The 26,747-nt window shown below is 32.2% G+C and overlaps 1 protein-coding gene across 3 annotated transcripts in view; it reads left to right on the top strand.

Moving 5' to 3' along the window:
• LOC143191803 (BMP-binding endothelial regulator protein) overlaps positions 1–26,747 on the top strand; it is a 374,404-nt gene extending 347,657 nt beyond the window's left edge. For all 3 annotated transcript variants that reach the window (XM_076397184.1, XM_076397185.1, XM_076397186.1), the window contains 8 exons: positions 6,374–6,467; positions 8,336–8,512; positions 16,601–16,759; positions 16,822–17,111; positions 19,799–19,949; positions 20,198–20,701; positions 23,418–23,670; positions 24,750–26,747. In XM_076397184.1, coding sequence (XP_076253299.1) covers positions 6,374–6,467; positions 8,336–8,512; positions 16,601–16,759; positions 16,822–17,111; positions 19,799–19,949; positions 20,198–20,701; positions 23,418–23,670; positions 24,750–24,903 — 1,782 coding nt within the window. In that variant the 3' untranslated portion in view covers positions 24,904–26,747. The remainder of the gene's footprint in view (positions 1–6,373; positions 6,468–8,335; positions 8,513–16,600; positions 16,760–16,821; positions 17,112–19,798; positions 19,950–20,197; positions 20,702–23,417; positions 23,671–24,749) is intronic.

The following is a 26,747-nucleotide window of genomic DNA, read 5'->3' as shown; positions in this document are numbered from 1 at the left end:
AAGTCAGACGTCGATCAAAATGCATTACCAGATATCTAACATTGTCTGCTTGCGGAAGTTCAGAATTATTTAATTTTACTAGGTAGGATAGGGTAGATTTTGTCTCATTTGCTTTGATATGCCACGTTTTCAACTACAATTCGATTTTATGAAGATGAAGTTTATGATGATGTTAAGATGAAGTCGGAGGTTTTTTGTGGCAGATATTGGATCCTCGTATGATGATAAAACCGCAGATTCGTCAGCATATGTTGCAACAGTAGAGTTTCTTGAGGTCGGTAGGTCAGCTGTATATATAAGATATAACAATGAGCCGAGAATACTGTCCTGCGGAACATCCGTATATATGGGCTGTAGGTATGGCTGTGGGTCAATTTAACGTGCAGTCCAGTGTGCCACACCTTGTCGAAGGCGTGAGAAATATCAAGAAATGCAGCTATATTTTTTATCATTTACGTTTTTGTTAATTTGGTTGACTATTCTATGTATTTGTTCTGTTGTTCCTCCGTGTTTATTACGGAAGCCAAATTGATGGTCTGGAATAATATTTCTCTCTTCTGCTATGAATTTGTATCTGCTCTTAATGTATAGTTTTTCGAAAATTTTGAGATGACAGGTAACAGGCTTACAGGACGATAAGAGGAGACATCTTCTGACTTTTTTCCCAGATTTAAGAATCATAGTTAATCAACAGTAAATTTCTTATGTGGCAGATCCATTTGAAACGGAGTGTTAAGAAAGTCAACTATATTATTTTTTTCTGTTGCGGATATTTCAGATGGGTACGGATAAAATTCGATTTTAAGGGTTTAGAGAAAACTTCCGCTTTATCTTTATCATTCCTAGCCCAGTTATTGTCAATTTATTGGGTGGATTATGTTGTTGAGTTTTTTGTTTTTTGTCACTTTCCACAGAGAATACTCCGTTGCATCAGTTAGCGTTAAGTTTTCTAAGAGTTTTGAATTCTTTGATTTTGTTCCATATTTATTAGCTCTTTCAGCTCTTTTGTGGCCTTGTTAAATTTTCTTTTGTTTCCTTCTGTTCTGATTTGTTGCCAAGTTTTTCACAGTTTTCTCTTTTCGGCAATTTTTTGTTTAATTTTAGATGAAATATAATTATAATTAAACTTTTGATATGTCGCTCTATTAGGTGTTGCGTACCATGCGGTCTCTTGTATAGTTTTTGTTATATTTTTTGCTGCTATTTCTGCATCTCTTTCTGTTTTGAGAGATAAATTTAGTTAGAACAAACTGTCTAATTTGTCTTTAAATAAAGGCCAGTTGGTTTTAGTGTTATGCAAAGAAGGTGATTTTGTTTTGTTGAAAATATTTGAGTTCACTCTTATAATAACTGGTGAGTGATCAGATGATAGATCGAAGCAGGATTCAGCTTTGCACGTTTTGGTATCAATATATTTTTAACACAAAAATCTATGGTATCGGGAATTTTATTTCCGGTCAATTTATCTGACGACCAATATATTGGCTCACCAGTAATATGCTGTAAATTATGTGCTTTCATTTCTTTGACCAATTCTCTGCCTTTTGGTGTTATTAGTCTACAGCCAGCAGGCAGCGTGTTAAAGAAACCATAGTGTTATTCTGCCTTATTGTTGTGTTTAGGTGAACAGTATATAGCACTAATTGTTAATGGCCCATGCATTTCTTCAATAGTTACACGGGTGGCTTGTAAATATTCCTCGCTGAATTTCTCTCCTTCACAGTGTCTTGTGTTTTCATGGATAATTATACATGTTCCTCCATGTGCTTTATCATCTGCGTGTTTTTTGTGATACAGCTTGTATTTTGGATTCCGTAAATAATTTCTGTCCGTGAAATGTGTTTCGGATACCATTATGAAACCTAACAGATATAGTCTGAAACTACAGTTATTTAAGAAGCCACAATAGTTTGTAGGGTAGAGTTCTCTAGAGGCTTAACCCACCTAATAATTGTATATCTAAATAAGGTATCTCATTTTCATGTTAAGTGCTTATTTCCTTCGCTATTGTTTTTTTTTCAAGGCATTCACTATTTCTCCTTAGTTTCTTCTGTTGCTACCTGTGTAAATTTTTCTCGATAAAATTAGGTTTAATCGCTGCATTCTACCTAAAGCGTTCGCCACACTTGCAAAACAGTTAGTATATATGCTGAACCTTTACACACATATCTATGCAAATAAATCTTTCAGACTATACAACAAGATGTTCAACAGTTATATTAATTATATACTCACCTTTAGTTGTTTCCGCTTTAATTACGCTGTCATGGTATTCTCAGTATTGAATTATAAATTCACATCCAGAAAGTTTCATTCACTCGCTGTCATATTGTGAGCCAATGTCAAATCTGTTAATTTCCAATCTAACACTTTGTCAATTACTTTTTGTGTGTGTCTAGTGTAGTTCATCCAAATCGAAGCGTATTATTGTTATTTATTACTACATCTCATAACAATTACGTTTGATTGAAAATACGGTGATAGAAAAGAAGACGTTACCTTCTGTGGTTACATTGTTCAGACATCTGAACTACTGCGTAATTTTTTTTTATGATCATTATTAAAAAAATACATTATATGAAACCCAACAAATTTGTATTTACTAAGTAACAACTTGAAATTCTTCACCCTTTAACAGGATATCTTTAAAATTTAATTTTTTAATTAGAGCCTTTGATAACCACTTGTTGGAATCTTTTTCTTGGATTCCTGTTTCCAGCATGAAAAACCATATATCTGCAATAAATTATTAAATATATTATCATTTACAAACCCAAATTAAATGTTATTCTAACTTTTACCTTGTTCCATCGACCTTTGATGACTTTACACTCCTTTTATTAGCGTTTTACTATTTTTTTTTTAAATACCTATATCTGTACACAAATTGAAATAACAAGTTATCTGTTCTAATTTTATCATATGTTTAAAAAAATACAATTTTAAAAACAAGGTCTCGAAGTTGCATTGGACCTCTTCCTAGTTATCTTTATACTGTTTAAATTATATGTTTCGTAATAGTACTCGAAGTGATGACTTATATCCGTCAAGGGACTGTACATCTTTAAGTTTTCTATTGATGCATTGTATATAAACCCTAGGGCTATATAAATAGCGCATTCGCCTATAGAGAGATGTCTCTATAGCGGAAATCATGCATTTATTATTACAGTATCTAGCATTGTGTGTGACAAAATGAAAATTATATATAAAAAAATATACAGCCGGACATATAACCTCCTCCTTTTTCGAAGTCGGTTAATAATTCTTCATTCAGTTAACAATAATATGGTGAATGCGCTATGATATTTGAAATTATATAACATATTTGGTATTGTATCGATATTTTATAGAACATTTTGTAAATAATGAGAAATATTAACAATATCAAAAGAAATGCCAATGATACTAGAGAAATATCAAAACTGTTGAATTTGGTAGTGTAGATTTTCTTTAAGCCTAACAACAATAGAATTACAATTAACAGATGGCACTGATAACAATTGTTAGTACTTAATTGTAATGTTATAGAGGGACCCGACCAAATATATTATATAAATTTAGTACAGAAATTATATTATTATTATTATATATTAAAGCTTTCTTTCGAATTTAGTTAACAAATTTGACTTCTATGCGAACTCTATTTTGTTATATTTATATAAAGAATTCTGACAATTCTGTACCTAATACTGCATGCGTTGAGTTTCGATAAATGATGGGCAATTACGTATAGCAAAGAACGCCTAAAACTATTCTCCAATTAATTTGGCTCGCGTAGATAAGGTAACATCAATCATCTAATTTATAGTTCTAGTTTTGGAGCGATATCTCTATGTTGGATATTAATTTTTTATTAATTCAGTTTTATATCCATGTCCCATTCACCCTTTGTAGAAGAACTTGACCCAGTAAGAATGAATAATTATGAACTTCCGTAAGCAGGGAACGTTAAATACCTGGGAATGCATTTCGATCGAGCATAATTTACGAGGGTTGTTGAAATATTATCTAGAAAAATACTCTGACACATTCATTTACTATTGAAAAAATCTATTGTTTTTCTAGGTATTTTCCCTCACTAGTTACGCATTTTGTCCATTTTTTTGGAAGATTTTTGATGCCGGTATCGAAGAATTCCTTGGGCAACTCGGACAGCCAGGTGCGCATGAGCTCCTCTACCTCGTCGTCGGTATTAAATCTTTGACCTTCGAGGGCTTCTTTTAGTGATCCAAACATATGGGAGTCGCAGGGTGATAAATCGGGACTGTAGGAGGGGGGGGGGTGTTCCAGTACCTCCCACACTAATTCCGATATTGTAAGATAAGTTATAGATATTGTATCGAGCGTGAAACGCGCGGTATGAGGGCGAGCGTTATCCTGGAGAAGAATCGCACTTCGTGTTGGGATACTCCTCCGTTTCGAGCGATAAGCGTGTTTCACCTGTGTTTTCAGAAGGTTAGTTGGGTGCGTAGGAAATGGACGTACAGCCCGTCCCGTTGGTCCCAGAATATGGTACACAGAACCTAACCCGCGTACCTGGATGTCTTCGTTTCGACTGACGCCCCTTCCTCCTAGGAGTGTTATAGTGTACCCATGTCTCGTCTGTAATGACGATTCGCGTTAAAATATTTTCCCTCGCCCCTCGTATCGCGTCAGCAAGCGGTGACAAACTTTTAACCACGTAATTTTTTGGTCGAAGTTCAACAGTTTAAGAACCCACTGCGCCGTTATTTTGCGATATTGAGGGTGTTCGTGGATGTCTCGAACACTCATCCTACGGTCCTCCAAAATGAGTGGTTCTACGCGGCGAATGTTGTCTGGTGTGATGCTGGTTTGCGGTCGACGACCATGCGGCTCATTATCGAAGGTTTCACGGCCATCCTTGAATGCTTTGGCCCATTTAAACACGGCAGCCCTATTAAGGCACTCTTTACCGAACTGATTTTGCAAACGCAGAAAATTTCCGTTTTTTTAATTTCTTCCCACACTAAAAAACGAATGACAATACGTTGTGCTATGGCGGTCAGCACTTGATGTTCTCTCATGGTCATAGCACGCGCGTGCTATGACCATGACATACGCTACCGACCAAAACTATGCCACACTGTTCGCAAGGGACTCAGTTATCACATACTCAAGCCACGATCTTCAAAACATTCATGCGCGCCATCTACAGCGTTTCTCTCCTTCATATTTGAACCGCCCTCGTAGAATAGTATCTAGATTTAGATTATAAGTTTGAGCAGTAGATCACTTACTGAAGAGATCTTCTACATGTCAGTATTGCAGTAGGCCCATGGGCACATTATTGAAGTTTTAAGAGATTAATTTAAAAAAATAGTTTTAGTTATAATAAAACAAATATTTTTTGTTAAAATGCACCGTGTAAAGCCCTTTAATTACTTTCAATTGATTTTTTGCAAAATATTGCACCTTTTCCAATACTTTTATGGATTTTTTTAGAATTATACGTTTGATTTGGAACTTTAAAGTCTAATCTGCAGTCTAGCAATCCACAAAGTATTACAGATATCGAGAAGACGTTTAGAGGATAATGTGTAAAACAGTTAAAAGTTACTGTGCTTTGAAACTTAGCCAAAAAAGTAAAGATGATATCTGTACAAGCAATAGCGAAATTTAAAATTTTGTGAGCTTACCTTTAAATTTAACTGATTTATTAATAGTATTTTGGTTTTGTGAAACTTAAAATAAAAGTTTAAAATATTAAATGTTCTTAGATACCTAACAACAAGTGTTTCAGTTTTATTATTAACATATATTTATATGTATAATATATTGTAAAAAAGCTAGTTTGTTGAAGGTCAACAGCTATTGTGAATTTATTGTGTAATATAAGAAGGATAATTCATTCAATATGAATCAATGAGTATTACAACAAATATTCTTGCGAATCGATGAAGATGAAAACGATGATTAATAAAAACTATTTATTCATATTCTATCTTAGATGTATAAATTTGGACTTTTAATTATTTTGTTTTTGCATACTAATACGGAATGTGCAAAATACATAAATACACACTTCCTAAAATCGTCGGCAAATATTTAAACAATTGAAGGATACGGCTCGGCCACCTTTTTTTTCTGGTGCTTCATTCAAAGCAGGCCATTCGTCTCAATTTGCAAGTAGTTTCTTTAAGAAATATTCCTTTATCGGGAAATTTACATGTAAATTGCGATGCATGTTAATTTCTGTGCAAATTAACATTGTAAATATTTTTGAGTATTCGCGGTCTAGACAAACACCGACAAAAAGTATTTGCTAATGAAACAGCCGCTGCCATGGAATTTAACGTTGTTATGCGTCCCGAAAAGATAATATTATTAAACGTGTTTTGTTTTGTTTCAGAATGGATACGTAGAATGCAACAGCAACTGTCCTAGAGTGGATTCGTGTTTCATGTATGAAGAGAAGAGCGATTGTAACTGCAAGATATGCAAAGGTATGATTTCTTCTTTATACAAATCTTCACATATCACAAACATAAGCAACAAAACATACGTAGTGTATAATCCGTTCAATAAAACAGTTGACTCATTAATTCACCAATTACTAATTGTGTATCCAAATAATATATTTTACTTCCATTAGAGATAATATTTACCATTTACCTTTAGATCTTATTTCCTTGGGTACAGTGTTTCCTTGTAGAACAATTTGGATATCACTGTATTTATCCTTAGTTTGTTCTGTTACTACCTGTATACATCTCTCTTGATAAAACTGTATTTAATCACTGCTTTATCCTTAATGCATTTGCCATATCTGCAAAACAGTTAGTATTCGGTCTCTCTTCACGCATTTTAAGCAAATGTTCATGAAAATCTTTCACACTCTTCAATAAGATTTCCTACAGTTATATTAATTATATACTCAGTTTTAGACGTGTCCTCTCTCATCACCCTATCTTGTTATTGTTATATCTTGGAAATTGTTATCTTTGAATCATAATCCCATATTCAGTGATTTCTTTCTTCTTAAATCTGATTAAACCTTGATTTACTTGACTGTTTCTTAATTCATGTTCTTTAACTATTTGGATAATTATTTTAGTGTTTCTGTCCTTGGTTCAGTAACTCTTTCATTTTAATTTTGCCAACTCTATTTTCAATTTCGCTAATTCTAGGTTCGCTACATTCTTCAAATCTTTAATTCTTTGGCGACTTAATTATTCTGTTCTGACTGTTCTTTTTATAATTCTGTTGTTCTTCAGTTCTGTATTAGAAAATTCTGATGTTATATTCTTCGTTATTTAATTAGTTTTAATTATTTTGTCGTTTCTGTTGTTCTTCTTAGGTGCACAATCTTTAGTCAATTCTGTTATTTGTATCAATTCTTGTCTGATGGCAAAATCCTTAGGTAATTCTGAATCTCGCTGTCGATGCATTGTGTTTTATCCTCCTAGGGTTATTGGTGGTGGATTAGAAGGCTGGTTTAAGATAACCCTTTATATATCCCAATTTCTCCGTAAATATTTCTCACGCCGGTAGAACACTTACGTAATGGGCTTTTAAGGATTGCTCGAAAATTCAACGATCTCGGGCCTTCTAGTTGTTTATAGTTATAGCCACCATAAGGGGTCCTTTCAGGCTAGCAGGTGTAACTTTCGACACGGTTCGTCTATCCTCGGTACCTGAACCCTCATTATCCAGAATATTCGACAACGAGCCGATGGTACGACCTGCTACATTCTTGGCCATGGTGCCTTTCTTATATTGACCTAGCTTCACTAGACATTCGATATGATGCAATATTTTATATTGATTCAAGTCACAATTCTTTTACAATGCCACAAATATTACAAAAACTCCAATAATTAGGCGATTAATTAAAATTAAAGGATTTTCTTAAAAATAAGTAAATGTAATTACGACTCAGCAATTGTTCTGATATTAATTATTTCAGCTATTTTAACTATTATAACTAAACAACATCGTTTTCCTCTGCAAAATCTAACAATATTCGTCTTCCTGATCTTAGTGTATTTTGATTTATCTTATTCTTTTATATGCTCTATCGAAATGTTAAAAACTGTGCATCCAGTTTCTAGTTTTATTATTTGTAAGTATTTGGGTATTACCTTTTTGTATAATTTGTGTGTAATTTTTATTGGTACATGGTATTGGTACAAGAACTACAGTAATAACACATAACATATTATATTTATTGTTTGAAAATTAATAGTATCTGGAAAACAACTCAATAGGGTAATATGAAATACATTATTTTTATAAATTTTGTGGCTAATAATTTAGTATTTATGATTCAGGAATAGTATGACTTAATATAATAAGTATATGATATTTTCAGGATGTTATTACAACGGGAGATACTATGACAGTCACACGGAATGGACCGATCCCGCGAATCCTTGCAATATTATAAGATGTGAAGCAAGTATTATTACGATTTCCGAAATGCGATGCCATACACCATGCGCAAACCCTTTGCCACCGGAGCCTGGAAAGTGTTGCTCAACTTGTTCAGGTAAATTTAAACATCTGTCTCACTTTGAGGGATAGAGGATTCTGGCTCTACTCTCTTTTATAATTCTTTTTATCATCTTTTCATATTTTTCATATCATCTGAGAGCTTGTAATAAATAAAATGAAATTTAGTAATTTTTTGGAAATTTAACTTTAGCGGATTTTTTTTTCTTGTCTTTACCTCTAAGGTTTTCATTGATTTAGTTTTAGTTTGCTGATTTGAGAGATTCTGTGGAGTTAAAACGATTCATACTTTTAAATACAGTAGTGCATAGTGGCGTTCAGGAAGAGCATTTTGATTCCTAACCAATTAGATTGGCTGCTATGTAGTTATGTACTGAATATTTTAACGGAAAAATGATCGTCAGTTACAAGAAGATTTAAAGTGTTGATATTCAAAAAAGAAACATTAAAATTAGTTCACAACATTTATTTAAATTGTTACTAATTTAAAATTGTAAAAATTTTGTAAGAAATAAATAAATCAGAGCAGAGAGTTGATGAAATTATTCATTATATTAAACATGATTGTTAAAGGTATTAGAAAGTATGGTGATGGTACTTGTAGGTAGGTAATTCATTATTATAATGACTACTGATCAGCCAGTGCTCAAAATTCGACCATATTTTAATATTTTAATCTTAATGTTTTTTACATAAGAGTAAATAGAATAATTTGAAAATTATATATGTATGTATGATATATGATATTAATTAAAGTAATATATGTTTCTACGTTATCATAGTAATATTAAAACGACGAAAAAAATGGGCACTTAGTTTTAGAATTTAGAAAGTTATATTAATTTATATCATTTATTTATTATTTATTAACTTACTGATTGAAGGTAAACAGAGTAAAATAGAATATATGAAAGAGCAGTATATGTCATCGTATTAATTCATATAGTTACTAAAATTCTGTGAATCAGACCATCGCATATAAGTACGATTATATAAGATTATTCATAGGGAATGTGTGAATAAAACAATTTTGAATTGTTCCTTGACGTTAGTATGTATGTCAGAAAAATATATATTTAATGATTGTAATAAGTATCATTTAATGAACTATTGGGTTTTTGAAAGTTATGTATATTAAGTAAATAAATAAAATAATTGATTCAAATAATTAACAAGGTTTATTAATTCAACATAGTTACATATTTTATAACATAAATTACAGTGAATAATAAAAAATATCTTCTATTTGTCTTATGTGTTTCTTTCACGCAAATTATGTAAATTGTTTCAATTTTGTTGCATATTTACACTCCTTTATATATATATATTCATATCACATTTATCTTTTACTCTATACTCTTCACCTAAAATATGTAATGAAAAACAATAAATGTAGCAGGATGATTTAATAAGAGAAAAATATCTTAATTTCTTGACATAAGTTTATAAATAAAACGACCACTAAAACAGTAGCTGTAATGTACTATTATTATATTTTGTTTCTTGACAGTAAATTTATTTATTTCAAGATATTATTTTGTCTGATATTTTTGCATCTTGCCCTTGCATTCATTGGTCTTCTATTATTTGCTAATACCAATAAATCTATATATAAGAATCGTAATGGCTTTTACAGTTACCTCTGGTACAATGATATACTATGTCTCCAGAAACATATCAATTTCTATTATTTCTAAAGCAAGAATAATTCTTCTTAGCAGTAATTGAAAATCTTCAAATTTGAAATGGTTTGGTTAACATTTATATTAGCGTTGGGAACTATCGAGTGAAAATGGTCGAAATAATCGATAGTCACAAAACAGTCGAAACAGTCGATAGTCAAAAAACTAGCGACTGAATATAGTAATTACCATTTTCAGTCAAATGCATGGTTCGAATGTTTTGTTCAATTCGTGATGTCAGAGGATGATGTGCGAACCCCTTCCTGTATAAATTGGGAGAGGAAAGGACGGAGATAATTGAGCAGTTATTTTATATGTGCTTATATTTGCCAGCGGTAGAATATAACTTTAAAATTACATAATTAGAATTACCTTTATATTTGAATGTTCTGCAAATTTGTAAAAATTAATGGAATTTTTCTATGAAATGCAATAATACCCCACATATATTTTATCGTATTTTAATATGTTAATTGCTATTTTCAAATAACATACTATAATAAATATAGACAATACAATAGAACTTAAACATATACCTAATTATAAAAAAAACTAATTCATGGCATAATTAAAAATAATCTAAATGATATAAGTGCTTTATTTATTATTGAACGGAAATATTTTTAAACAAAAATCTAGAGAATAATTGAAATATTACCTATTATTGCCATAAAAATAGTCCAAAATATTTTACTATTTATCATGCACAATTTTAATCATTTTTTTCTTTAAATATATGGCTCCAAAATGGTGCTATATTAATATTCAATATATTGTTATTTACAAGCAAACTACCAAACAATCATAAACAATATATATTACGTATAAATCTATGTAAGTATAAATTGGGTACATTTTTGTCAAAGTCGCGGCTAGGACGACAAAGCCAGAATGTTCAAAATCAGTCGAATGAAACTAGTAGAACCAAAAATAGTAACCAAAAAGTACACAACTGAAACAGTCGATAGTAAATAGTAACAAAATCAGTCGGACCAAAAATAGCGACTGAAAACAGTCTCTAGTAAGACTAGTCGAACCAAAAATAGCGCCTGAAACACTCTAACTAAACAGTCGATAGTCGATTTCAGTCGATAGTTCCCAATACTACTTTATATTATGAATCTGAAAGGTACCTTGTAAACAGATGATTCTTGATATTCTCTAATTTAGTTATTCTATATCAAGACGAAGTTTTCAAAATTTGTTATGTTTTCCTTTGACAGGTGAATCCGGTAAATCAGATACGTTGCACAGTTACATTGCATTGTTGTACAATTACAGAATTTGTTGTCCCTACAAAAAATGCAAAATATATCTTAAAGTTATACCAGTTGATATGTAGATTACTAAATGAGAATAATGTTGATATTAGTAATGTATCTATTATTTAAACAACACGGAAATTTAATAAAATAACTTAATAATATCTCGTAGGCAAAGATAGAATTAAAGTACAAAATCATCTGAGCAAAGAAACCACTTAGAGCACAAGCGCGAATGTTAGATAACCATTGTCGGAAATTATTTGTTTGGATTTCATAAAAAAAGAGCAGCGGAATGTATTTAAGAATTTGTGTAGTCATTAATATTTACTCGGAAATTTTTTGAATGTAAATCTTGCATACCTCCAACACATTGGACCATTGTACGAGTTTACGAATGTCCTTCGTTTAGATCAAATTGACAAACATATTTTAATAAGTTAAATAACCTCATGAAAAGTTTCTTTGACTTGAACAAATACTTAACAGTCGATGTTAAATAATTTGAATTCCAGATGTAATTAATAATCATAACCAGTAATATTATATCACTATTCAATAAGTGTGACTAAGAAAAATAAGCGGTCTAAGAAAATATATTTTTTTGAAACTGTATGGTTTAATATAATTCAAGAATTGGTTCAAAATAAAATATTTATGTTAAACTTTAAACTATTGTTAATTCGGCGTTTTAAACGAAACAATGTAACTTTTTTCTCTGAAGATACGATTTCGATCTTTTTTATTTCGATATCCTTCATATGAAATGAATAAGAAATAGTAAATGAAACATAAGTATTTCCATTATGTACTCCGACTATTGTGACTTATTATTTTTGTGAATGTATTATACATGATCACACAATCATTCCAGTGCCGCTCTAATATTTCAATACCACTTTTGTAGAACGATTTATCTTCTGCCTTTTCTCACCAGTTGTTGGTTCCGGAGCGAAGTGATGGATCAATCTTTCATCCATTGTCACATATCAACGCAAAATTTCGGTTTGTTACCTTTAAACACTATTCGGAATCATCAATACATTCTTAGTTTGGTCAACAGTGCGCAAACGCGGCATCCGCTTTGAACATAGTTTTCTCATAGTCAAAAGCTCATGTAATATAAAACCAACACATTCTTTAAATATCTTTATAATGTTAGCCTTCGATCAATCAAAACGATTTTGTGAATTTTTTAAAAATCTTTTCTGTTGTTCCATCTCATTTGGACTTCCACTACGTTCTACATCATCGATGTCTCTACGACCACTTTAAAGACAGCAAAGCAACGTCTTATTGTTGTTCTTGATGGAGTGGAGCCCTTGTAACACTTTTCAAGTCATTGCTTCGCTTGGACGGTATGTTTTCCCATCAAGAAGCAGTTTAAAATTGAAAAAAAGAAATTGTTTTTGATCAATTGTGTATCACTCAGCATAATAACGCACAAGCTTATGAGTAGAAAATCTTGAATTTTCAAAAATGGAATGAACCATTAAACTCGCTCTCTTCATATTTTGACTATACATGCAAGTAGCGTAAATTCCCGCGAACGTTTACATGTCCGCAGACCCTTCCAATTTCATTTGATGAGTCGTATTAGTTCTTAGAGAATGAGCACATAAATTGAATAAAGAAGCATGTGGAGCATTTGCGTACGGTTGCATCTTGTTTTTTTGTGTACTGTTTTTGGTGTTTAATTTTACAGGTTTGTAAAAATATTTTTACTGGTTACTTTTTAAAATGTTCATTTACCAATATTTTCTGATATTTTTCGTAGGTGTTGCAAAAAGATATCGAATTATCGATATATTTTATTCTCTTTTATAGTTAAGGCATGTGGAAGACGAAAAATGATCTTTCTTTTGCTTTCAATAAAATTTCTGTAACTTGTTGAAATGACATGATATTTTGATATCTACTATTGATGTACTCTGAATCAGTAGTATGAAGAAATAGTAAAGTAATATAGTACCATCTATGAGTAAGACTGGAAAGACGATTTTGACTTTGGTTCCAAATAAATTTCCAAAGTATAGCATAACTTTTGGGAATGTTCAAATGGAAGCAAATGCGCTTTAGTGTTTTGGTATACTTTATGACATAATATTAATAATCTGTTTATTTTAGAAAGATTGACAAATAAAAGTGATATGCTTAAGACAACATTTCGAAGCATTTTTGAAATCAGTCTGCCAACAATCGTCAATGTGCTACAAGATCCCATTTCTTACGTTTTAAATAAAGTAAAAGCGATTTAAAATATTTTCTTCAAAGGAAAGCGTACGGAGGGTCCATCCTAAACTCATTTAAAACTAACTTCATATAAACAATATTCAAATTATACTTGATCTATTTCATATGTTATTAATTTTATAATAGCAGCCATGTAAACTATTTTTTTGTTTTGGGAAATATTTAATTAAACACTTCCCTTTATATCAATATCTCCACACAAACAAAAAAAATATTATGAATACAAATTTCATTCATACAGAGTTGTTTCTTTTGCACTAGCTGTGAGTCATCAGAAATTGTAATGTCAATGGCGCTAAATTTTAACATTTTTATATTCCCAGAGATTGCAATTTGCAAGCTTTGGGAATTTAAACCAGAATAATTCTGTCAAAAATTTTCTTGTCATCTTAATTTGGTACTTGGTGTCGAACTGATGGGCTACATATTGATCTTTTTGCTCATTTGATTTGATGGTATGTTCTCGTTAAGATTTCGTAGATTTCTGTTGTTTGCCTGCTAATCTTCTCATAGCATATTCAACTGTAGACATTTTCAGATCTTTTTAGATGTTTCAATTATATTGAATAATGGTTGCACCTTCAGATGTATTAACTTTTAATAGCACAGTCTTTAATTTATTTTCTCATGTTTCTTTTACATTCATTATATTACTCCATTTAGGATATGTTTGTGAAAATTGTGAATTTATATTTAGACTAATACTCAGTTATATAATTTATTTCTAGTCACTATATTAAACCGAATTTATATTTATCCTCATATGTAAAATTTGGCACTATAAAATTAATTGACACCTTGCCAATAAAAAAAGCATTATAATAAATATAATAAGAATAAATAAAAAACAATTGAATTTAAAATAACACAACATAAATAAATCAAAGCAGTTTTGTTTCCTTGGACGACTATGATAATATTTAATGCTAATACACTTGAACAAAATACATCCATTATAATAAATTTACGTAGGTGTAAATCAAGAGCTCTTTTCAAACGTATCTCGATTTTTTCTGATGTCACTTTTTATGGTATATTATAAAATCTGTATCAACAATGTTTCACAGTTAAAGTACTCATAAAAACGCAGACATTACTATCTAGTATCATTGTATATTAATCGATCGACTAAATTGTTGCATACAAAACGAAACACAGATAATAGTAATTCAAAAAAAAACAGCCATTGTCTATTGTATTTTTTTTTGTATAGGCAAATTTGAAAGGGAGGCGTCAAAATTTGAAATTAAAATAAATACAAGCGAAACACAAGAAAAAAATGGCTTCCAGTTCGTTTTTTTACGTTGCGAATGGAGAGCGTGTTCTTGAGTGTTATTGTCTTAATGGGTCAATCGGAATTCCATTGGGTATCATGTTTGTCTACAGGTTTTCGTAGCGTTCTAGATGGATTTTATTACTTTAGTAAAGATATCGGGAATGCTTCTTGTTCTACACATGCCCACTCGTTATTAGTCATCTAATCTGGTGTGTTATTTATGGTAATTGGTGTATATTATTGCTTAAAAATGTTAAATTTATAATTTAAAGCTATATCTACATTTTATGAGATAAATATATATATATATATATATATATATATATATATTATATATATATATGTAACATAACATAACATAACATATTGTTATTGACCAACATAATGTAACCAACATATTGACCAACATAATGTAACATATTGCTGATCAGTTTTCAAGACATGTCGTATTCTCCAGTTTCATTTTTATTCAGAATAAATTTATTACTATTTTTGCTAGTCCTCTTTTTCTTCTATGTATTTGTTATAGTCATTATTTGAACCCTAGTTCTTTGTTAACTTTTTTGTGTTTTTGCTGTATTTGCATTTCCAACTTTTAATTCCAACAATTATTTTTTCCTTGTTAATTTTACAATCTTACTCTTTCTCTGTCTATATGACTTTAAAAAATCTCTGTTTCTGGCAATATGGTGATACCTTGTTGAAGGAACAGTGTGAAGTGGCCTAATCATGGTTCTATTTTCGCTCTTCAGCATGTCAAAACCGTATGTTAATGATGACTTTTTGCAACAATACGTTGTTTCAGTCCAACCAATTTTAGTATCTTTAGTATCTTGTAATATATTGCAAGAGTTATGGCCATGGATAATTAATGTCGCATTACATTTTAGTGTCGATGTGGATATGGCTTGCTCTTTTGGACTAACGCATGCTTTTTCAAGGTAGTCAATGAAAATTATTCCATGCACATCCCAAAACGCAGACGCCATAACCTTGCCAGCCGACTGTTTTCCCACGCTATGGAGAGGGTTCATCGTGTGCAATCCACTCGTATGATTGTCGATTGGACTTCGGAGTGAAATGATGCGGCCATATTTTATCTATTGTCACATATCGACGCAGAAACTCGGGTTTATTGCGCTTGATCAACTTCAAACACTGCTCAGAAACATCAACTGGTCGTGTTATTTTTGGTCAAATGAGCTCGCGAGAGGCGTGTGCGTGTGCACAGAGCTTTCTCATACCCAAACATACATGAATGATATAATGTACACCTTCAGTTGATATTTTTAGAGTGTCTGCTATTTAATTCAATTTCATTTTAGGTCATTCAAAATTATTTTGTGATTTTTCTAAATGGTTTCGTCGCTAACAACCTCTTTTGGGCGTCCACTGCGTACCAATCCTTAATGGTTGCTTTTCCTCTGGGTCAGTGTCCGGAAACTCGGCATCAACCCAAATTTTTGCTTCAACATGCGAAATTTCTTTCTATCCATTTTTTCACAATAAAAAAGTTGCTTAGCTCAAAATATTATAATTCACAAAGTATAGCATTGTCTATAAATAAATAATATGTTCCTAATTATAAACTTAAAATCGTCAATTGTCTAGTAATTTATTTACAAATATTTGAATATTTGTTATGTTTTTAGAATGCCGAATAAATGGTCAAAAAGCTGCAGAAGACCGAGACGTGGTATCTGATGATGATCCCTGCCTCAAATGTCGTTGCAAAAATGGACAATTAATTTGCACCAAGAAAGCTTGTCCCGTACTACCATGTAGTATTAAGTCTCAACACAAAGTACCAGGTACAGAGTTTTATTTCTTTGAAGAATAATTTTCAACTATTGTATCATTATTCTGTTTCCAGGAGAATGTTGTCCGAGATGTAATGGTACCGTGAACTTTTTCCCCAAGGACAACTTCTGTATCTTACAGGCTAATATGTATCATGTGAAATCCAACCTAACCTTAGATAGGTGCACTAATTGCAGATGTACGAATAGTACTAACGTTTGCCATAGAATCACCTGTCCAATATTAGATTGTCCTTTAGAGGAACAGAAACTGTTCCCCACGCAGTGTTGCCCGAAATGTATGCCAAGAGCAGCAGTGGAAAGGGTTCAAACCAGCTGTGTATATCGTGGAATTGACTATAAGGCAAGTGCAGTTATATAGCTATATTTCATTAATATCTGTGACTGTTTTTTTATTTTAACAGTTTTAATTAGTCATCTCCTTTAGATCATTAATTTGTATAATACTGAGTAAATAGTTATTGTAATATACCGAATGTAAAAACATTCGCGCAGGATATAATATGAAAGGAACGCGTTTATTTTTATTACGTATTTTCAATAGTAATATCAATTGTGAACATTGCGAAATATCAATAACTGTTAAACTTAACGATTACCATATTGACCTGCGTAAAATAACAGTTTCCCATTGGGTATTATTGAGTTATTCACTCTATTTAATTTTTCAACTAATCGATGATAGGTAAAAATAGTATTCTCAATAAACCATCAAACAATTTAATAAACTGATGCTGATGCTGTTCCATCTATTACGACAATCCAAAATGTAAAAAGTCATGGGCAAGTTCAAGAGGATCATCCATATCGGTATTGAACGCTAATATTCATGGTCACAAAAATTTTGCTGTGCATATGGTGGGATTAGTAAGGTGTAGTGTGTTTAAAGTTGTTAAAACCGAATGAAACTTTAACTGGAGTTGTCTACTAACGTGGTTTAGACAAACTGAAAGGCGCAGTGTTGTAGAAAAGCAATAAAAATGATTATACGAAAAGTTTTCTTCTTCCACGACCACAGCTTGCAAAAATTGTGAACGATACACTGTTCCAGCTCGAATGCGTAGATCTGTTGCACCCAATCTACTCACCATGTATTACGCCTTGTGATTACTATTTGTTCATATCGATTCAGCAGCAGCCTGGCTAGCCCACGATTTCAAAATGCTGAAGAAGTACGAAAATGGTTTGAAAATTGCATCGTTATTTTTCCACCGCATCGCCATATTTCCAGATAAATTAACTATTGATGTGTATTTTGAATATTAGTATTTTTTTCGCCAACTCATGGGGTATTTTGTAAATTTTATACTTATATAAATTATTATTTTATATAAATTTAAACTTCAGTTTAAAAATTATATAAGCAAATATAATATTAAATTAGATTTTAAAACAGTCAGGATTTTACTAATTTAGAAATTAAAGCATCATTAATTATGCAGATGCAGTTCTACCCTTCAAATCTTCTTAAAATTCCAATTGAGTTCCGAATCTATTCATAGGCAATTAGTAATATTTCGACCCCATTTTATATGGAAATTTCGAATTGTGGCTGTTGAACTTGAAATTGTACTGTTTTAATTGTGATGTTCTATAATAGTCTTGCTTAGCTTATAATATTAAGACATAAACTTTTAACAAGGATGCATTTCTTTATTATGTGCTTTGTTACATATTAAAGATTTCATACAATATGCATTACACTGAATCGAAATTATTTTATTCAGAAACAATTACCATATATGATTTAGTAATGTACAAAATGTGTTTCAAAATAAAGAGGATTAGGATACTATACCATAGAATTCTTAAATTAACAAAATTATAACAATTTATGTTTCGAGTATTAGTCTTGTTGAGACTCCATACGAAAGTCAGCATTTCCAATCACGTCAGGTCAACTAACTAACTAACAGTCTGTCTAAACCTTTAGATGGGGTTCAATTTGATTCATTGGAAAGTAACATGTTCTGAACAGGTCAAAATCACATGATGCCACATCAGGTGAATATGGTGGTTCGTTGATGGTATATCACGACTTTTAGTAGAAAGTCATAAGTTTTCATGGCAGGTCGATCATGCGGTCAAGGGGTTCAAATTCCGGAGGTTGAAAATCAACTCCCTGAAAACCCAGGCCATCATTTTCCATAAGAAGCGTTACTCGCAATTTAAGACGCAATTTAAGATCGACACCGCAACAATTACATGGCTGGATAACGTCGCGTACCTAGGTCTCCACTTCCACCGACGGTTCGGTTGGGATTCCCAATTCAAAAAACAATCCAGCCTGGTTCAGGGATAATAAATCTGCTATCTTCTCTGATGTCCCCTTCTAGCAGACTTCCCATCTCCATCAAATGATTATTTTACAAGATGTCAATTCGGTCCGTACCCCTCTACGGATCTAATGTATATTTCAAGTTTGTTACACTCAACCAGGTGAAACGGCTCCAAGTTTTCCAAAATAAGCTCCTCAGGAGAATCTTAAAAGCTTCATGGTTTGTCAGAAATAATGAAATTCACAGGGAAACACTCCACTCCAGACACTCCAGAAATCAAGCACTTAATATCTCAATCCTTCCACAAGTAACAATTTAACTCAAGTTCTTCTGAAAACGCGCTTGTTCGCGAGCTGGTCGACATGCTGGGAGCTTAGCACCACGTCATCGCTAACCTCTCCTTTTCCAGGCTGAAACAACCTCATCCGTCGCTGAAGAGGCGACCGCTATATGTATGAAATTTTGAGTATTCTTGTTTACGGTGATTGAAGTTTTGATGGTATTTAGTGATTGTCACAAAGTTTAATCCGGCATGATTAAAGCATGTCCTGGTTAACTACAAGTTAACTGGAAAGTTTTGATAAAGATCTAGCCGTAATTTAATGTTAAATAAATCATATTAATAAGATGTGTTATTCTTTAAAGGTCTATTTAAATGGAACATACTTTGTATATTAGTAACATAATTCAATGCTTATTATTCATTGTTCCTTGTATCTACGTAATAATATAATAAGATTGCGTTAGGTAGGATGGTCAAGAGTGGCCACTAGACATCTGCAGTTCCTGTAAATGCAAGGACGGCAAAGTTAGCTGCGTGAAGACAAGATGTAACACCACTTGTGCCTTTGGCTTGAAGAAGATTCAGCTTCCCCACGAGTGTTGTCCTGTATGCGTTGAAGGTTTGTTAATATTTACTTTTTTTGTTTACTATTAATTACTGTCTTATAGAAAATTGTTATATTTTAAACCTAATTAAACTCATTCACATTGACATTCGCATTGTTAAACAATCACAAAGATAAATTTACTAACATGTCCCAGCAGGATTCGAATTAATTATGTCTTTAACTGGTTTATACATAGCTAGGATTGCTTATATATTAATTATTTGTTGACTATATGAAGTTAAAAAAATATTTATTTTCAGAAAACGGTGTTTGTATGGCTTTCGGAGACCCCCACTATAAATCATTCGATGGCAAAATTTATACATTCAAAGGAATCGGGAAGTATCAACTGACCAAAGACTGCAGCGCCAACACCTTCTCGGTGAAAGTGGCCAACTCTTTAACGAATAATTCAACGACAACCAAAAGGGTAGCCATCAGTTTTGGAGACACACGTCTGAATTTGCAGCAACGTGGTCGAGTGAAATACAACGGAAAGCGGATATCGCTGCCTTATAAGAAAGAAGCGAAATTCAGAGTCACCAAAACTCGCGATCTGGTAGAAGTTTTCTTGCAGAACGACGTTCGAATCCTGTGGAACGGCCGTGGGTTTTTGGAGGTTTCCGTGCCACCAACATACAAATCGAAACTTTGCGGTTTATGCGGAAATTTCAACGGAAATGTTCAAGACGATCTTCAAACGAAATCTGGGAAGGTGGTCGATGATAAAGATCTACTGAGTTTTGGTACTTCATGGTGTGTTGGTAAGTATTTTATTAATGGATAAACAAGAATTAGAAAAAAATAATATTATTAAAATGTTTCTTCCAGACCAACCATTAATGTACTAATTAACAAGTCAATTAAAAAGTCCCCAGTCTGACATATTGATAGCGCTACTAGAATTAAATCCATAAGTTTTTTAGTTAGCCCTAATCGTCAAAAGATGCGTGTATAGATTTGACAGATTTCGGATCATTGGTTTATGAATTATAGCATTTTGAGTGAAGCAACTTTTATTATTGTGAAAAAAAAATGGATAAAAAGGAATTTCACGTGTTGATAAAATATTGCTTTTTGAAGGGAAAAAATACAGTTGAAGCAAAAACTTGACTTGATGCCGAGTTTTAGGATACTGCCCCAGGAAAATCAGCCATCAAGGATCAGTATGCTAAGTTTAGACTTGGTGAAATGAGCACCGAAGACGGTGAACGCAGTAGACGCCCAAAAGAGGTTGTTACTGGAGAAAACATTTAAAAATTCACAGAATAATTTTGAATGACCGTAAATTGAAACTGCATGAAATAGCAGACATTCTAAAGATATCAACTGAATGTTTACATCATATCATTCACGAATATTTGGGTATGAGAAAGCTCTGTGCAAAATGGGTGTCCCGTTGGCTCACTTTTGACCAAAAGCAACGATGAATTGATGATTTGGTGCAACGTTTGAAGATGATCAAGCGCAATAAACCCGAGTTTTTGCGATGATATGTTACAATGGATGAAACATGGCTCCATCATTTCACTCCGAAGTCCAATCGACAGTCATCCGAGTGGGCAGCACACGATGAACCCACTCCAAAGCGTTGGAAAACGCAACACTCGGCTGGCAAGGTTATGGCGTCAGTATTTTGGGATAGAATAATTTTCATTAACTACCTTGAAAAAGGAAGGACCATCAACAGCGACTACTTCAAAGCATTATTAGACCTGTTGAAGGACGAAATCGCTGAAAAACGTCGGCATTTGAAGAAAAAGAAAGTTATGCTTCACCAAGATAATGCACTGCGTCAAAAATCCATGAATTGGGCATCGAATTGCTTCCTCATGGACCGTATTCTCCAGATCCAGGTCACGATGCAAATCTTTCTTGCATTGCTATTCCGGGTTTAGTCCCCACGGCTCTATTGGCTTGACACCTAATTGTAGATTATTGTGAATTGGCATTTAGGATGTTCTCCCAAGGAGTCCAAATATAGCAGTTTATATTTTATTTTGATTTCGGCTAATTTCTTTTTGTTAACTAGTATCACCTCTAAATATTTAGCACTACTTACATATAATACTATAGCACTATTCAATTTCAAGATTGGTGGGTTCTTAATTTTCTTGTTGGTAAAATTAATAGGAAAAGATTTTAGCTTATTTATTTTTATTCTCCATTGTTAGGTCCAATCGATCAGTTTATCGCTAGCTACCTGTAGTCTCTTTATGGATGCTTCTTAGTTTTTGCCCACTGTTAACAGTGCTGAATCATCCACAAATGTAGCTATCACAATTCCTTCGAGTTTTGGTATATTACTAATATAAAGTAGATAGAGGATAGGACCCAGGACGTTGCTTGTATTTATTTTAGTTTAGAATATTCTTCTTTTTGTTTAATTCTGAAGAGTTTATTGGAGATATATGATGCTAGTATTTTACTTGTTGTTAATATACAAAATTCTTAGTAGATAAATAGTTAATACGATTTGACATTATTAGGTTGTTTACCAAGCTTTGCACTTTAGCACTTTCCAGTATGCATAAACATATTTCTGGTTAAAATCTGCATTAAATCTGTTGGTAAGCTTTACTATGCTTATTCTAGGGAGTTGTTTTAAAATTTTTACAGTGATTAAATTTAATCTCTGAAAAAGTGATTTTTTGGGTTCAGGTTTATTCTTATCTCATTGGTTACTGTTATCTCTTGGGGCTACTGGTGTGATAATTTGTGATTTTAAGTTATCACTACTAGTTACCACCGAGTTTGTTGCCACCTTCTTCTTGCTTGTATTTTTCCTTATTATTTTTAGCTAGTTCTCGAATTTCTGCTGCATAGTTTACACCTTTTGTAGTGTGTGTAATAACTTTATTATTTTAGTATGCTGCTTTTTGAATAACCCTCGTAAAATTTTTAATTTTTTCTTGTAGATGCTCTATTGTTTTAAGACTGCTTTTCAGGTTGATGATGCTGGAGGTCCATCCTCAAACTTTCCCAATCAGTGGGTTTCTTAGTAAGGGTACCATTTCGTATCCTTTTTATTACACTTTCGCTTAGGATTAACACAGTTGCTGAATAATCAAAGTTAAGGTCAAAGTTTTCTTCTATTTGTATAAAATTGGGAGACGCTTTTCTTGTTATAAAAAAATCTAACATATCAGTAGGCCAATATGCAGGCTCACCTGTTGTGTGGTAATTACAACTCCTTTCTTGAATTTCTTGTCTTAGCTGTTTGCCTTCGGTTGTGGTCAATCTTGCATCCCGGTTTATATGTTCAGAATATAAAGTATTCTGGAATATTGTTCTTTTTTGATATTATTTTTTATGTTATGTTTTAGGCGAATCTAAACACTTTTTGTTTAGTCGACATTATTTAAACTATTGTTAACTATCTATACTCTTCCTTAAGGTGTATTTCTTCATAGTGGTTTATTTTCTTACTTATTACAATATAAACAGGAATACATTTCATAGCTATTAACATTGTTGCAGGAAACAAAACCGAATGCGCGAAGAAGATCAAGCCGATTAAGATGTTCTGTTACAAAAACCGAATGAATCTGTGCCACCATCCGAGGAGCAAGACTTTTATGGATTGCGAATCGAAACTTAGTTACAACAAATACGATAAGGCGTGTAAAATGGACATGTGCCATTGTCCGAATAACAAGTGCTACTGCGAGAGTCTGATGGCATATGCAAGGGAATGTGAACGATTAGGCATTAACATTTCAAACTGGCAGAGGTGAGCGGAATCTTATATACTATGATGTGTTGGAATTATTTCATAGTGTTTATTATTGGACGGAGAAATATCTATAAAGAGATATCAAGATACGGCTGGGATGTAATTATATCAATCGTTTTGAGAAGTATTAATTAGCATTAAGTCAAAACATTTTTTGTTACATTTCATCAAATACACACAATTTATATGAGGTTGAGGTTGCTAAATTAGTTGACTATATAATATTTCTGTACTAGTGATTGTTGTAAAATATCTATTTCACTCTCTTCAATCATATCAAGTTCTTGATCACTGAGACTTGCAGAATCCCCAGACCGTTAGTTATCATGAAAATTAAAATCACCTGTTTTAAAATAGTTACTTTTTCATTCAAACCTTTTTCGATATATTTTGCAGTTGTGCAGCTGTTTGAATTTCAGTATCTAATATTACCAAGTATCAACAATAAACCTGCATGGACGACATTTTTATTTTGAGATTTGTTTTTGGTAAATACACATATTTTTTATGAAAAATTGGTATTCATTGTTGTTTTTAAAGTATTGTCCACTTCTAACCACTACTGATTTTTCGGAGAATATTTAGTTCTATTTTGAAATAAATATTGAACTTCATATGTTTTCGGTCAGTACATGCTAGTAGAAGGCACATTTTCGAATATCTTTATAAAAATATTGTCCCTTCTCATTTAAATCACGTGTTTTGAGCAAATGATAACATTGTGTGACAAGTGAACGGTGAGTGACAAAGCGTTCACCTTCGTCACCCACCGTTCCGAGATTAAGGGGAAAAATATAAAAGAGAATACAAGAAATGTATTTTAAAGATATTCTGGACCCAACTGTTTTACATTTTTGTAACACGTCATTTAATAAAAACTCAGAATTTTCAGCTTTCTTTATTTTTTTTCTTATTTTAGCAATCTTGCCTAGAAATTCATAAATTATTGAAAGACTAGAGACGGATGACGTAAGTTTACTGTTATTTTGAATGGAGTACATGAATATTTTATAGTTCCTTTTAATCCTAGACACTTATTAAATGTACTTATTAAATAATAATTAATTTTTTTTCAGAGAAACAGACTGCGACAATCATCATTCTCGACGAATAACCAATCACCAGAGGAGAAAGCACCACAAATTCTTCAAACCGGATCCCTTCTCCCTAACCCGAATCCCCAATATTAGGAGGAAGTCCTTGGAGCGCACACCGATGCCCATCGAATAAGAAAGGAATCAAACGCAGTGCGGTCGAGATTTGAACGGTTCTACTCCAAAAGCGGGCTATTTACTATTTTAAACCCGCGAAGTCGGGCCATCGAAGCTGCTTGGAGACCACTGTTTGAATTTGCTGCCTTATAGAGACTGCTAGTCAATGACAGTATTTAAATCTATCGCCTATATAGAATTCCACACAGAAAAATTATATAGTGCATCAAGTTATTATCAGATTTAACGAGTGAAGTAGCCTTACAATTATTACCATAGTACTTTGTAATATTCCTGTTTTCTGGGAATTAGTTTCGTTAAATGGATAGTAAGGTGAATCTTCATCAGTTTTAACTTCAAAACAATTTAAGATCTCATTAGCTAACACTACCAAAGAAAATGTTTTCTCAGGCCTTAAAATACACGTTATATCCGTACATTTTAAATTTTATCAGAAGTTAAAATTAATAGTGTTGTGTGTGACAAGCATTACGAAGCTGCATTAACTGTAGTCCATGTTAGATTCTTGTAAATGAATGTTAGTAATATCCAGTTTGGATTATATAATATTAACTAGAGGCCAAATTGGTAATTTGGAAGGCTGACAAATTTTTCTCATATTGTAGATTTTAATGACGATATTTCTGTGTGGAAATAGTTTATGCTACATGTATATATTGATTTTTAAAAACAAGTATTAAAAAAGCCGCGTTTGTTGCATCGGGGGAGACTCGTTCATTGTTTTGATACGGATGATGCTGACGATGATGCGCTTTTTATGTATATATCGGTTGTACCGTTTTAAATTTCTGTTTAATGTAAACCAATTTAATGTTGCAGTCATGATTTGATGATTTGGATGATAATAAAAATTCAACAGGCTATTGAGATAATCGCAGAAGCCTTTTTCGCTACTATTGTGTTTTGAAACTAAATATTTATTTATTTAATCATTAAATTATTATCATGCGTATAGTGCCTTTCTAACATAAAACGAATTTTGATGTACTGGAGATAATCGGCGACTGGGGATAATGTGTGTGGGTAGATCAACGTTACTTCAGTACGATGATGATGGATAAAAAAAATGTGAACTTTTTTTATTACCAAAGACATTTTATTGTGCATTTTGTTTTTAGAATATCTTTTCGTGATTTGATTTGCGAAAGTAATATTTTGTATATACGTTTTAGTATGATTATTCGCGTTATAACTTTAGTGAATTTACTGTACTTTTATATTTGGAGGATCTCTGTGGTAAATGTATAAAGATCGAGTTGAGTTGTTCCTATTTGTTGAATTGACGAGACGAGCTCTGTTTTAACTGGATGTATGTAGAGGACACAACGTTGAAATGTTTACAGATTATGTTAATATTGTAAATACAACTCTTATTTAATGTAGTGTAACTGTTCTTTTACTGGTTCCTATTTGTGTATTATTTTTCCACTTTTTCGATGCGGATTTTTAAAACTTTCTCTCTGCCGATTTTAATTAATAGATTCTTAACGTTACGTTTGATATTGAACATCAATGTCCATGAAACCAGATCAATTTTCAATCAATAGCCAATGAATCTCACGTTTACGTTTACTCTTCGTCCACTTTACTTGTTTCTTTTAGTGTTTAAGTAACAGATCGAACTTTTTCTCGTTATATTAAGTATTTTAATCGATTCACAAGATAAATAGCAACTGTATGTTTTTCTATTAATGTAGAACGCACCGCTGTATATTAATAATTTATTCATATTTTTGCATTTTTCTATGTTCTGTTGCGTTAATAGGTATTTTGACGATACACTAAACTATATAATTGTCAACTAAAATACATAATAATTAAATAAACTCTAATATTAATGCA

The sequence above is a fragment of the Rhynchophorus ferrugineus genome, unplaced genomic scaffold, assembly GCF_030347505.1.
Source record: "Rhynchophorus ferrugineus isolate W39M unplaced genomic scaffold, kcgeb_rfMv2 rfM2, whole genome shotgun sequence".
Lineage (NCBI taxonomy): Eukaryota > Metazoa > Arthropoda > Insecta > Coleoptera > Curculionidae > Rhynchophorus > Rhynchophorus ferrugineus.
This window is presented reverse-complemented; position numbering and strand designations above follow the sequence as displayed.